Source organism: Pan paniscus, chromosome 13, assembly GCF_029289425.2.
Source record: "Pan paniscus chromosome 13, NHGRI_mPanPan1-v2.0_pri, whole genome shotgun sequence".
NCBI classification, from domain to species: Eukaryota; Metazoa; Chordata; class Mammalia; order Primates; family Hominidae; genus Pan; species Pan paniscus.
In genome coordinates this window covers 136292138-136307718 of record NC_073262.2, presented here as the reverse complement: position 1 = coordinate 136307718, position 15581 = coordinate 136292138, and the positions used below count along the sequence as shown (strand labels likewise).

The 15581-nt window shown below is 39.3% G+C and overlaps 1 protein-coding gene across 2 annotated transcripts in view; it reads right to left on the bottom strand.

Moving 5' to 3' along the window:
- Positions 1-15581, bottom strand: part of LOC100975751 (UDP-glucuronosyltransferase 1A1) — a 140355-nt gene that overhangs the window by 117349 nt on the left and 7425 nt on the right. The window contains exon 1 of one of the 2 annotated variants that reach the window (XM_008965706.4): positions 11081-12056. The exons of the other annotated variant lie outside the window; for it this stretch is intronic. Coding sequence (XP_008963954.1) covers positions 11081-11941 — 861 coding nt within the window. The 5' untranslated portion in view covers positions 11942-12056. Of the gene's footprint in view, positions 1-11080; positions 12057-15581 lie in introns of those variants that run through there. 2 annotated transcript variants of the gene reach the window in all.

Here is a 15581-nt window from a genome sequence, read left to right as displayed (position 1 = left end):
CGTGCCCGGCCCTATTCTCTTAACTGATTTTAAAAGCAATCCTAAAAAGCAATATACATATATATAATTATATTGTTGGGACTACAACATATGGAAGTGTAATATATTTGACAATAATAGCACAAGGGAGGCAGTTGGGAGCAAAGGCAAATTGGGCTAAGAAATGATACCATAAGGTAACTCAGATCCATAAGAACAAAGGAAGAGAACCAAAAATGATAAGCAAAAAGGTTAATATAACAAACTCTATAAATACATACTTGCTCTTCTTTCTTCTCTCTGATTCTTGAAAGCATGTGTATTTATATAAAGTAATATTATCACCATGTATTATTTAGTTTGTAACATACATAGATGTACCACGTATAACAATAATATCATAAAAAGGGGAGAAAGGAAATAGAGCTATATAGGAATGACATTTCAATATTTAACTGGAATTAAGTTGGTATAAATCTGAAGTAGATACTGGTAAGTTAAAATTGATGTGCTAAGCCCTAGAACAACTGCTCAGAACACAATTTTTTAAATAGTGGACAGAAAAACATTAAAGGATTTTACATGTTGCACTAGAAAATATTCACTCAGTGCAAAAAAAAAAAAAGCAATAAAGGCAGAACAGAGGAACAAATAAATACATGAGAGATATAGAGCATAAAAAGTAAAATGGGGCCAGGCACAGTGGCTCACACCTGTAATCCCAGTACTTTGAAAGGCTGAGGCGGGTGGATCACTTGAGGTCAGGAGTTTGAGACCAGACTGGCCAACATGGCAAAACTCTGTCTCTATAAAAAATACAAAAATTAGCCAGGCATGGTGGTGCACACCTGTAGTTCCAGCTGCTCGGGTGGCTGAGGTGGGAGAACTGCTTGAACCCAGGAGGCGGAGGTTGCAGTGGGCCAAGATCACACCACTGCACTCCAGCCTGGGTGACAGAGTGAGATTTTGTCTCAAAAAAAAAAAGAAAAGAAAAAAATGATGGTAGACATAAATCCATCTACATCAATAATAGTATTAAATGTGAATGGATTAAACAACTCAATTAAAAGACAGATTATCAGACTGCATTAAAAACAAGGACTAATAATATCTTGTCTGCAGAAGATACATTTGAGATTTTTTTAAAAAAATGTATATTTAAAACTTAAATTTTACAAAGTTAAATGGTGGAAAAACAATATATCATGAAACAGCAACCAAAAGAAATGCAGATTGGTTATACTAATATCAGATAAAATAGACTATTTTTTAATGACACAGTATCATGAAGCAAGATAATACAGACCTTAAAACAAAAAATATTACTAGCAATAAAGAGGGAAATTGTGTAATGATAAGTGTCACTCCACCAGGAAGCTAAACTAAACACAAAGCAAGAAGGCAGAAAATAATAAAGAATAGAGGGGAAATTAACGACATAGAAATAGAGAAGCAATAGAGAAAAATAAACAAAACCAAAATTGTTTATTTGAAAATATAGACAAAATTGATAAACCTTAAGTTAGATTAACAAAGAAAAAAGAGAGAAGACTCAAATTGCTAAAAATATGAAATGAAAGAGGGAACGTTACTTCCAACCTTACAGAAACAGAAAGTATTATAAGGGAACACTCTGGGTCATTTTATGCCAAGGAATTAGATAACTTGGATAAAAATGACAAATTCCTAGAAAGAAACAACCTACTGAAATTGAAGCAAGAAGAAATACAAAATCTAAATAAAGCCATAACAGGTAAAAAGATTAAATTAGTAATTTTAAAACCTCCTGCAAGAAAAGCCTAGGCCCAGACAGCTTCACTAGTGAATTCTATCAAATATGTAAAGAATGAATACCAATTCTTGACAGACTGTTCCCAAAAAATAGAAAAGAAGAGAACATTCCCCAGTTTGTTCTACAAGGCCAGTAATATTCAGATAGCAAACACAGACCAAGGCTTCGCAAGAAAATAAGACTTCCAATATCTCTTATGGATATGATGCAAAAGTCCTCAATAAAATGCTGTCAAACCAAATTCAGTAACATGTAAAAGGATTATACAACACAATCAAGTGGGATTATTCTAGGAATACAAGGTTCGTTTAGCACCTGCAAATCAATTAGCACATATCACTAGAATAGGGGACCAAAAAGAAAACCATGTTCATTTCAATAGACACAGAAAAAGCATTTGACAAAACCAAACACCTCAGGTATGATAAGAATACTCAACGAGCTAGGAATAGATGAAAATTTCCTCAATCTCATAATGTGGGGGGCATCTACTCAAAAAATCTCCAGTTAAGACCTAATGTGCTAAAAGACTGAATACTTCCCCACCTAAGATCAGGAACAAGATAAGAATCTCCTCTTTCCACTTCTATTCAACACAGTACTAGAGGTTCAAGCCAGGGCAATTAGATAAGCAAAAGAAATAAATGTTATCCTTATTAGAAAGGAAGAAGTAACGCTGTCTCTATTTGTAGATAACATGATCTGGAATGTAGAAAATCCTAAGAAATTCACTAAAAAAAAACTATTAGAACAAATAAACAAGTTCAGAAATGTTGAAGTACAAGATCAATATACAAAACTCTTTATGCTAAAGGGAAAAAGCTACTCATGTATTTTGTGGATGGAATCCATAGCAATAGGCAAATTCATAAGGACAGAAAGTTGATTAATGGCTGCCAGGGGCTGGAGGAAGGAGAGAAAGAAGAGTGAGTGATAATAGATATAAGGTATCTTTGGGAGTGACTGAAAATGTTCTAAGGTTGACTATGGTGATGGTTGTACAAATCTTGTGACTATACCAAAAACCATTAAAATTAGTGAATTGTTAATTTTTTGAAGGGTTTTTTTGTGTGTCTCTATTTCCTTCAGTTCTGCTCTGATCTTAGTTATTTCTTGCCTTCTGCTAGCTTTTGAATGTATTTGCTCTTGCTTTTCTAGTTCTTTTAATTGTGATGTTAGGGTGTCAATTTTAGATCTTTCCTGCTTTCTCTTGTGGGCATTTAGTGCTATAAATTTCCCTCTATACACTGCTTTGAATGTGTCCCAGAGATTCTGGTATGTTGTGTCTTTGTTCTCGTTGGTTTCAAAGAACATCTTTATTTCTGCCTTCATTTCATTATTTACCCAGTAGCTATTCAGGAGCAGGTTGTTCAGTTTCCATGTAGTTGAGCGGTTTTGAGTGAGTTTCTTAATCCTGAGTTCTAGTTTGATTGCACTGTGGTCTGAGAGACAGTTTGTTATAATTTCTGTTCTTTTACATTTGCTGAGGAGTGCTTTACTTCCAACTATGTGGTCAATTTTGGAGTAGGTGTGGTGTGGTGCTGAAAAGAATGTATATTCTGTTGATTTGGGGTGGAGAGTTCTGTAGATGTCTATTAGGTCCGCTTGGTGCAGAGCTGAGTTCAATTCCTGGGTATCCTTGTTAACTTTCTGTCTCGTTGATCTGTCTAATGTTGATCTGTCTAATGTTGACAGTGGGGTGTTAAAGTCTCCCACTATTATTGTGTGGGAATCTAAGTCTCTTTGTAGGTCTCTAAGAACTTTTACACTGTTGGTGGGACTGTAAACTAGTTCAACCATTGTGGAAGACAGTGTGGCGATTCCTCAAGGATATGGAACTAGAAATACCATTTGACCCAGCCATCTCATTACTGGGTATATACCCAAAGGATTATAAATCATGCTGCTATAAAGACACATGCACACGTATGTTTATAATGGCACTATTCACAATAGCAAAGACTTGGAACCAACCTAAATGTCCCTCAATGATAGACTGGATTAAGAAAATGTGGCACATATACACCATGGAATACTATGCAGCCATAAAAAATGATGAGTTCATGTCCTTTGTAGGGACATGGATGAAACTGGAAACCATCATTCTCAGCAAACTATCGCAAGGACAAAAAATCAAACACCGCATGTTCTCACTCATAGGTGGGAATTGAACAATGACACATGGACACAGGAAGAGGAACATCACACACTGGGGACTGTTGTGGGGTTGGGGGAGGGGGGAGGGATAGCATTAGGAGATATACCTAATGCTAAATGACGAGTTAATGGGTGAAGCACACCAACATGGCACATGTATACATATGTAACAAACCTGCACGTTGTGCACATGTACCCTAAAACTTAAAGTATAATAATAATAAAATTTAAAAAAAAGAAAAAAAACATTCAAAGTATAGTTTATATATTATCACGAATTTGTGCTGAAAAGTAGAAATATGTAAACACTTAAAGTCATTAAATCTTACTGGAACCCCCCCCCAAAAAAAGAGTGAATTGTATGTATGTGAATTGCATCATAATAAAGTTATATTTTTATAACCCCTTATTCTCATTCTCCTAGAGATCTAAATTACTAAACAGTCAAGTTTCTAGGCTTTTATGTACTCATGTTGAACACTTTTTTTAGCTGAATCATTCTAGCATTCAGCTACTCTTTAGATAATTATCTATTAACAGAAACACTGCTGCCGAAATGTTCCACATGCCTGGAAATGCCCCAGATAATCAGCCATAAAGATAAGCACAGGGTTTTGAAAGAGAGGCAGAATTTTAAAGGCATTGTAGACATTGGCCTAAGTCACATATTTTAAAAAGTGCCTATTAAGAATGACTTGGCATTTTGGGGCTTTTGTTCTACTGAGTTGCCTAGAATGAACCCACAGCTCAGCCAACAAAGGCTGAGATTTCAGCCTGAATGAGCATTCCTTGTAAAGACCCCTATAGGGAGACAGACAGCTCAGAGGGTGGGCACAGGATCCTTGCTGCCCTCCACACCTCCAGGCTAGGGGCCTTGCTGGGTAGACACCACTAGATTCACTTGGAATTGATTTAGATCAGAGTTTCTCAATTTCAGCACTCATGACATTTTGAGCCAGAGTAATTCTTTGTTGGGAGTTGGGGGACGGGTATTTTTCACACATTGTACAACTTTCAACAGCATCCTTGGCCTCTACGTACATCCTACTGACTATTTCGCCTCTCCAATTGCAACGCCAAAAATGTCTTCAGACATATCTATCCTAAGGGAAAAATTAGTTCTATTTGAGAACTACTATTTAGATGACTCCAGAACATGAGAGGAGGAAACTTGGGAACAGAACTAGTCCTGAGGAACTGGGGTCTAGTTTTCTGGGAAAACGCTCCGTAAAAAATGCTGCAAGAAAACCACATTCATTGTTTTTATCACCTCTCAGCGAGAAAGTTTCAGCCTGTATTCAGGCCTAGCTAGGCTTTAGGCCTGAGCTTGCATTCTATTCCTTTCTATAGACCAGGCTGGGAAGAGAGGATGTCCTAGAGCCAGAGCTCTGGCCATGACCTGGCTCTATGATGTCAATGGCCCTGTCCTTCAGAAGGCTTGAATAGTTCTTTGCATTACAAGTAGACTAGGATTTACTTCTGACCTCCTTTGTTCTAAGAAAAACACTCCAATGACCCTTCTAATAATGAAATGCAAAGCTAAATTCTCTTCTAAAATTGAGATATTTGAAACCTAGCCATACCAATAAGAAAAGAGGTTAGCCCTAGGGTGGATGAAACTCAACAAAATAGCAAAATCCCAGCATCTGGCCTGGATTCAGGCCCCTATAGGAAGAGGAAAGGGGCCTAAAAACAAAAGTTCTTTTTTTTTTTTTTTTTTTTTCATGCAACAGCATGAGATTCTGGGGAAGAAGTGAGGATCAGAGAGACAGACAGAAAGGTTGCAAGGCACCCATGAGAATCTGACATAAGTAGAACTGTTTTGGGGCAGGTGATGAGGTGCACAGGGCTAGAGAGAAGGCCCTGGGCAGGGCTGGGATAAGTTGTTTCAGGACATCTGGGACTGCCTGGTGGCTCAGCCTCTGATGTTCTTACAGCAGGAATCACCACCTGGGTGGCCAAAGGGCTTCCCCAAGGGCCAGCTTGGACAGAAACCAAGCAGCCCTCTGAGATGGCCACGTCCCTCCTTGGGCAGAGGAGGCAGGTAAGGCTTTGGTCAAAGTTGCAAAGTCACACCAACATGGGAATAAGAGGGAAGTGATCCTGCCTTACTCTTCCACAAGGCGAGGCTGGGAGCCCAGAGGTTACCATGAGAAAGGATACTCTTTCTTTGTGAATCATAGCATTACGTAAAAAATGGTCACCAAGCTATGGTTTTCAAAAGGCTTTGCACATTTTTTTTAGAAATGTGTTTGTTTTATAGTTGGACCAATAGTTACCTATAAAGCATGCTTACTAACCTGATAGGCAAAATTGAATTCCACTGTTTATTAATCTGAATTTCTTGGATTATTTCTGAAATTAAACATGTTCTTAAAGTTTTGTTGGCCACTCGTGTTCTGTTTACTTTATGTATTGCTGATTATGTGATTTGCCTAATGAGGACTGCATTTTTAAGCTATAAATCAGGGCTTCATTTTCTATGATCTGTGATATATCTTCTTTTCTTAAATAATTTATTGCGATGAAGTCACATAAAATTCACCACACTAAAGGGAACAATTTCATGGCATTTAGCACATTCATGTTTTGCAACTGACACCTCTATCTGGTTCCAGACATTTCCATCTGTCCAAAGACACATTTTTTTCATAGTGTTGAAATGGTTTGATTATTGGACAAAAGAAATTCTATTTTGATCACTTTAATTTAATTCCTAATAATTAAAAGTACATGTTGATAATTACATATCATAATACAGAATGTTCTCTAGGATGACATGCTGGGAATACAGTTGAGACACAAACAAGGTCAAGCACCAGATACAGGGTCACAGGGCTCAAAAAGTACATTCATTATAGCCCAGTTTCTCAATATAACTGAGTACAACTTTTTGAAAAAATAAGATAATTGGTACCAATGTGCAGAAATGATATTTTTTCCTTCTTACACCAAATATTTCTTTGTAATAAGAATAAATAGCTTTCATTTACTTTTTTCCAATACCCTAGACTTCCAGGAGAAGGAATAAATAGATTTGATTCAATCAATGGTATGAAATCATTAAATAAATGCATAACTTTTGCTTACTAACTTCTTAATTAGATTTTCTTGAAATTAAAAAGAAAATTTAAAAATTACTTGAAACAAATGAAAATGGAAACACAATGTATCAAAATCTATGGGCTATAGCAAAACCAGAACTAAGAGGGAAGTTTTTAACAATAAATGCCTACATCCAAAAAGCAGAAAGATTTCGAATAAACAACCTAAGAATGCACCTCAAGGAACTAAAAAAGCAAAAGTAAACCAAACTCAAACTTTGTAGAAGGAAAGAAATAATAAAGATCAGGGAAAAAATAAATTAAATTGAGGCTAAATAAACAATGCAAAGACCAATGAAACAAAAAGTTGTTTAAAAAAAAAAAGATAAACAAAATTGGCAAACCTTGAGCTAGACTAAGAAAAAGAGAAAACACTCAGATAAAATCAGAAATGAAAAAGGAAACACAGCAACTGACCCCACAGAAATACAAAGGATCATTAGCGATTATGGTGAACTACTATATGCCAACAAATTAGAAAACCTAGAGGAAATGGATACATTTCCAAACACAAACAATCTGCCAAGGTTGAACAAAGAAGAAATAGAAAACCTCAACAAACCAATATAAGTAACAAGATTGAAGCAGTAATAAAAAGTCTCTCATCAAAGAAAAGCCCAGGACCAGATGGATTCACTGCTGAATTCTACCAACCATTTTTAAAATAATTAATACCAGTTCCACTCAAACTATTACAGAAAAATGAAGAGGAGAGAATACTTCCAAACTCATCCTATGAGACCAGTGTTACCCTGATACCAAAACCAGACAAGGACACAACAAAAAAAAAGAAAACTGCGGGCCCATATCTCTGACGAACATAGATGCAAAACTCTCAACGAAACACCAGCACACCAAATCCAATAATATGTTAAAAAGATAATTAATCCTGATGCATTTATTGATATATTGATATGAATACATTGACAGAATTTAGGACAGAACTCATATGTTGTAGATGCTGAAAAAACATTCAACAAAATTCAACGTCCCTTTATGATACACACTCTCAATAAACTGGCTACAGAAGGAACATACCTCAAAACAATAAAATCCATATATGATAAATCCACATATGATAAATCCACAGCTAACATCATACTGAAAAGGGTAAAACTGAAAACTGTTCCTCTAAAATCTGGAATAAGACAAAGATGCTGACTGTCAGCACTGTTATTCTTCATAGTACTGGAAGTCCTATCCAAAGCAATTAAGCAAAAGAAAGAAAGAAAGGGCATCCAAGTTGGAAAGGAAGAAGTCAAATTATTCTTGTTCTCAGATGACATAATATATTCAGAAAAATTTAAACATTGCACCCAAAAGCTGTTAGAACTGACAAGCAAATTCGGGAAAGTTGCGGTATACAAGATCAACTTACAAAAATCAGTAGCATTTATAAATGCCAACAGAGAAAAAACTGAAAAGGAAATCAACCCCATTTACAAAAGCTACAAAGAATATATAATACCTAGGAATAAATTTAACGAAGGAAGTGAAAGATCTGTATAAGGAAATGAGGATGAAAACCAAATATATATTTCATGATATTACAGTCCTACGTTTTCTTTATCCATTCATTCATTGATGTGTGCTTAGGTTGATTCCATAGTTTGGCTACTGTGAATAGTGCTATAATAAACATGGGAGTGCAGATAGCTCTTCAATATATATTTTTTTCTTTTGGATATATACCCAGCAATGGGATGTATTGGGGCAGTTCTAGTTCTTTTTGTTTTGTTTTGTTTTGAAGACTCTCCATACTGTTCTTCATAGTGGCTGTACTAATTTACATTCTTCAAATGTAAATTAGGGACTGAGCCCCATGTCTGTGGGACCTGATGCTATCTTCAGGTGGACATCTTCAGAACTGAATTAGAGGACACCCAGCTGGTATCTGGCAGAATTGCCTGCTTGCTTGGTGTGTGGAGAAAAAAAACCCCACACATTTGTTCACTGAAGTTTTCTGCGTTGTTTGTTGTTGAGTGAGAAAACAGGAAAAACCCTTTGAGTTTTTTGTTGGTTTTGTTTTCCACTCACAGATAGTACATATACAGAATGGAAAATTATTCAGCCATAAAAAAGGATGAAGACCTGTCATGTGCAGCAACATAAATGTAACTGGAAGTCATTATGTTAAGTGAAATAATCTAGGCACAGAAAGACAAATACCACATGTTCTCATTTATATGTGGAGCTAAAAAAGTGGGTCTCATGGAGGTAGAGAGTTCATTGGTAATTACCAGAAGGTGGAAAGGGTAAGTAGGGAAGGAGGGGTGAAAATGGTTGGTTAAAATTTAAAAAAGAAAAAGAAAAAAGAAATAAAATTTGTAATACTCCAAAAACTTTGATAGAAAAGAGAAAAACATCTAAAGGGCCAATAAAGCATGTTGATCAAAAAAAAAAGAAGAAGAAGAAGGCCGGGCGCGGTAGCTCACGCCTGTAATCCCAGCACTTTGGGAGGCTGGGGTGGGCGGATCACGAGGTCAAGAGATCGAGACCATCCTGGCCAACGTGGTGAAACCCCACCTCTACTAAAAATGCAAAAATTAGCTGGGAATGGTGGCACATGCCTATAGTCCCAGCTACTCAGGAGGCAGAGGCAGGAGAATCGCTTGAACCAAGGAGGTGGAGGTTGCAGTGGGCTGAGATCGCACCACTGCACTCCAGCCTGATGACAGAGTGAGACTCTGTCTCAAAAAAAAAAAAGAAAGAAAAGAAAAGGGTTGGTTAATGGGCACAAAAACACCATTAGATAGAATGAGTAAGTCCAAAGTGCGATAGCACAGTAGGGTGACTATGGTTAACAAGAATGTATTCTGCAGTTCAAAATAGCTAGAAATGAAGAATGGGAATGTTCCCAACATAAGGAAGGAATAAATGTTCAAGGTGATGGATATCTCAATTACCCTGATTTGATCGTCGCACGTTCCCAACATAAGGAAGGAATAAATGTTCAAGGTGATGGATATCTCAATTACCCTGATTTGATCATCGCACATTGTATACATGTATCAAAATATCACATGAACCCCCCAAATGTGTACAACTATATTATGTCCCAATTAAAAGAATCCTGACATTCTATGTTTTTATTTCATGCCCCAGACTCCCTGGAACCAGTTCAGTTATCCCCATCCCCTCACCCTTGCCTTTTCACAGTGGCTACTGCCAACTGTTCAAATTGTTAACAGAGAAATCAGCAGGTGTAAAGAAGAGAGGTAAGGGTCTTTGGGACCTGTTTGAGGCTTTCTCTCTGATAAAAAAGGAACTGGAAAAGAAAATTGAGGCATAAAAGATAGAGGGAGTTGCCTGAAGCCCTTCAAAGTTGTAAATATTTAAATTGAAATTTAAAACTCACAGATTTTTATTTTCCAAAGTAACTCTGGGCCCTTTTCCTACATGTCAGGAGGGCATCTGTAAACACTTGTCTTAGGTCAGAGGCCATACCCCTTTTGCTGAAAAGGCCAGTCAGTAAATGTGTAGGCTTTGCAGACCAAATACTTCTGTGGCACATATTCTTCATTGTTAAATTGTTTTAAAACTACAAAAACCATTCTTAGCTCTGGGCCATATAAAAACAGGTCTCAACATAAAAGGAAAAACAAAAAACAAAAAACAGGCCTTTGGGCAGATTGGGCTCACAGGCTGTAGTTTGCTGGTCCCTGGCTCAAGGTCCAGAGACAAAGCATGGGACAGAGTTGGGAAAATGGATTTTAACCTGGACCTGTTCCCTTAGTCAAGCCTTCACCTCTGTTTGAACTGGGACATTTCTAAGGCTCATTCAATGAGTATGTGACTGTCCCAGATTATCCAACTAAGCAAGTCTCCTACTCTTGCTAAGCATGAGCCCTGTCTTCATCCGAATGCCTCTGTATCACTTCAGCCTCAGGTCTCCTATGTGTTCCCGCTGCTCCGAGCTGGATATCACTTCCCCCTACCGTTTCTCCAGGAAATCCTCCAAGGGACAGTCGGCTCAAGGAGCCAAATGAGTGAGGGAGGACAGAGCCTGGAAGAAACAAGGCAGTCCAAAAGAAATAAACCCACCAACCTGAGACAAGTCTTTCCTCTTCTTACAGTTGATACCTCCAATGAAGACCATGTTGGGCATGACCGGCCTAGGATATTCAAGCACAAAGTCATATCTTAACAGCCAAACAGAGACCTTCTGATATAAGGTGATTATATCCACATCTCTCTTGAGGACAGCTGATGCGAGTTCTTCATACTTTGAAAACAGACAATAAAATAGATAGGGCTCCAACAAATTAACAAGGAAGTTGGCCACTCGTTGGGAAAAAGTCATGTGGTCTGAAAACTTTGTGTAGCACCTGGGAATGTAGGACACAGGGTCTGGGCTTCTGCTGAATGTATGCTCCAGGGAACACGGAAAACCCCTGAAGAGGTACACAGATGGTAGGCCCAAATACTCAGCCAGGATCACCCCACAGGGTAAGGCTGGGTCTGTGAAAAGAGCATCAAACTTGCTCTCCTTAAAGAAGTTCAGGGTGTCCCTGTCCTGCAGGAGGCTCTGGCAGTTGATGAAGTACAGGCCAATAACGATCATGTTATTCCTGTACTCTGTCTGAGGAGCAGTCAGGGATGATCGCTCAGCAAAGTGATTGTTTCCAAATGATTGGTAACGGTTCTTCAGCTCTTCTTGGTCATACGGCACTGGATAGATTTTTCTTGTGTAGTATTTGGATTCTTTCAAAAGCAAATTAACTTCAGGCACCACCACTACAATCTCGTGACCCCGGTCACTGAGAACCTCAACTATATCCTTCATACTAAGCCAGTGGCTTCCGTCCTGAGGGACCACCAGCAGCTTGTCACCTACAACCATGCCCCAAAGTGCTAAGAAGAAAACCCCTGCAGAAATTCTCTGAAATGCGCGAAGGAGGCAGGCCATCCTGGAAAGAGTTAAAGTAACAATGGTAATAAAGAGTTTTCACTCTCCAAATCACAGGGCTCCTAGCTATTTTCCCTAAACTAACCACTGCTTTTCACAGGTCCTGTCTACCTCTCCCTTGCTCTGAATTTTGCCCTTTGATATGTAAGAACCCAAATTAATATTTAACCATTTTAATCACATGGTTAATATGAACCAACGATGGCCGTGTCAGCTTTCACCTGAGCTTCTGGGTGTTTCTCTTCAGCTCCACAAGTCTGCTTCTCCCTCTCTGAAAAGTTATAGCAACACTTTGAAGATGACTTGGAGAGACCCCTGAGGACCCCCTGCCAATTCTCTATCCCGAACTTGCTGGATTCCTCATCATTGACGTTGTCTGTTATGTCCATGATGTGTGGGAATTTTTCTTGCACACGGACCTATTCTCTAACACCAGCTGGGTATCCTACAATTCAATTCCATTCTGAATTGAATTCTGAGTTAGCACGGACCCCACAGGTTAAGGGCTCAGTCCTACAAGACTGCCCTCACTTCAGACACCAATTGCAAGTAGTAGGTCCCCAGGTTACCCACAACTTCTGTCTGACTTGGCAAAAATCAGAGGTTCACACACCCTCTTTCTTGGAGTCAATCATTTGCTAGAATGGCTCATAGAACTGAAGAATACAGTTTATTTACTAGGTTTGGTTTATTACAAAGGATATTGCAAACAATACGGATGAATAGCCAGAGGAAAAAGTACAAAGAACAAGATATGGGGGTAGGGCCATGGAGCCCCATCTGCCATCTCTGGGTGCCCCACCCTCCACACCTTCAGCAACCTGAAAGCTCTCTGAACCCTGCCCTTCTGAGTTTTTATGTAGGCTTCCATACATAGTAGGCACGATTGATTAGATTGTTGCCCGTTGGTGATCAAATCAATCTTCAATCTCTCTCTCCTTTCTTCCCTCGAATCGCAAGGGTTTTGTTCCCTGGCAACTAGCCCTCATCCTTAGAGACTTTACATCTCCTTTACATAAACTTAGGTGTGATCGAAAGGGATCTGTTTTGAATAACAAAAGATTCTTTGTTCACGTTTATCGCTCCCACCACTTATGGTTTCAGGAGCTGTGTCCAGGAAACGAAGACAAACATATATTTCTTATTATACATCACAATATAACAACATTCAAACTGTTACTTGCCTTTAGGAAATTAAGATTTGAGAAGTATAAGTCTAGCTAGTACGTGGTGAGAATCCTAGAGCAGGAGTCAGAAAGCCTGGTATCTGCTTCTGGCCCAGCCACCCATCTGCCAGGGGAGTGACTCCTCTCCTGAGCTTCAGGTTTCTCAACTGAGGCCCAGAAAGGGAGGGTCACACTGGCCCTGCCTGCTAATCACACTGCTGAGGGCGGTCCCAGAGCAAGACCTGTGTAGAAACTAGGCTGTCCCAGTGAGAGGTGGTACCTTGAATTACTAGAACAGACTTGCCCAGAGCTAGTCACACACACCTGGCTGGCACGCGAGTTCCTGTTCTCACCCACAAGTTTGGCACCGGAGGTGTTCTGGGGCCCAGGAAGGGAGAAGAAGCCTGAGCAACATGATTAGAGGGGCCACTCCAAGGACAGGGCTGACCCCCATGGGGAACATAACCAGGATGCAAATTCATTGTTCAAGGCATGCGAAGACTCAGCTCAGTCCAAGCTGGGAGCAGCCTCCCAAGAGGATTGCCAGCTTACAATGATCAAAGTCATGGGGGCGGCAGCATCTTGCTTTGAGTTCATCTAGATTGCAATAAGACTCCAGGAAGGTTGCAAAGGGAACAGAGCTCAGGTCCACCTTCTTGAGCAGGCAGACATTAGGCAGGTTTCCTTCAAAGAACAGTTCATCTAGAGGAAGATGCTGATGAGGGCTTGCTTAAGATGGCTTAAGCAAGCATGTAGGAATAGCGGGATCAAGAGATGCTACAAACTTCACATTCTTTATACTAGACCTCCACTCTGCTGTGGACGTTGGTGTGAGCCCTTCCAACCACAGCCTTGCTCTGGAAACCCTGTTGCTCATATGTGGGTCCTGTTCTTAGTCCCAGAAATCCCTACAGAACATCAGTTGGAGGAAGGAGCTGAAGAAATGAAACTAACATCACTATGCATACCATCCCTTGAATTCCTAACACCTTCTTGCAAATTAAGAAGGTATTAGAAAACATTTTTCTTTCTCCTGTGAGCTTTGACTGTACTAAGAATGGGGTGTGTGTGTGTGTGTGTGTGTGTGTGTGTGTGTGTGTGTGTGTCTGCACTGGACACTAGCCAGAGGAATCTGGCATGTCTGTTCATCATAATGATGATCCCTAAAGAGTAGCTCCGCTGGAGACCCAGGCCTGCCCTGGTTGGTGCTGTGGGAGTCAAGGTGTCCTCAGGTATCACCTGAGTGTCCAGGCAAAGGCCGATTTTTTTTTTTTTTCTCAGGGATTGCTGCAGGCTGAATGACTCAGGCTTGGGACATATTCCAGTGGGGTGAAAGAAGTAGATCCTAAGATAAAACAAACCTCTGTTGGCAAGAGCAGATTTCCCAAAAAGTAAATGGAGGATAGCTGGCATTTTGAATAGAGGAGAGACCCAAAGATGTGCATGAAGGTAATTTCATGTTGGGAATAGGAAGGTCTGGAAACGTGGACCCTATGGAGAGGTTTGCTTCTAAGGTGCTCACTCTTTCAGACCCTTGTATGACCTACGACCCATAAGTAATGGAGCCAGGACCCACCTGCAAGATTTCAAAGGACCTGCAAAATGTTTGAGACTTAAAAAAAGAAATTTGCTGAATCTAGAATACTAAAATGGCAAACATTGAATTTATGAATATTTTATGAAATGGCTATAAAAACATAACTACATGTCAATGAATCCACTACAGATTAGCTCACCAAGTTACAAAGACATATGTGACATAAGATGCAGGAGCAATTTAATCTATTTGATAGGCTGTGAGGTGGGGCTGCAGAAGTCAGAATGCTCTGGGCCCAGATCTTGAGGAAGGTCCAAAATGGTGAGATGAAGTGAGAATCCCTTTTAGGGGCCTGTGGGTTCCTCCAAGCATGGAAATAAAGGAAAATCCTGGGTTCTTTCGAAGGAAATTCCAGGCACCTACCTGGCCCTGAGAAATAAATAAGGCACTTGATAAGCAAGAAGGTAATAGTAGCCTAAAACAATAGCCAAGAAAGTTAGGGTCCAGAGATGTTTGGTTTCCTATAGAAACTACAGATCACATCTTAACATATGTCCCTGAGTTGTTTTTCAGAAACCTGGACTCCCACCAAATGGATTCTTTGGCAGGCAGACCTCAGATAAGGGGAAATAAGGACTGAACTCTGACAGCCATTCTTTGTTCTTGGAGGAAGTCACACTCATGAGCAAGAGCAAACATTCTTTTCTGCTAACCCCGAATTTTAAACCAAGCTTCTCTTCCTTAGCTAATTGCAAATCAGAAAATCTCTGAATTCACCTATGACCTGCAAGCCCTCACTTCTCATGACCAAACCAATGTGTAACCTGTGCGTATTGATTTGTGATTTCTTCTTGTAACTTCTGTTTTCCTAAAATGTATCCTTGCCCTTAAAAACCTTTACTTGCAAGCCATTAGAGAGATTGGGTCTCAAGTATAA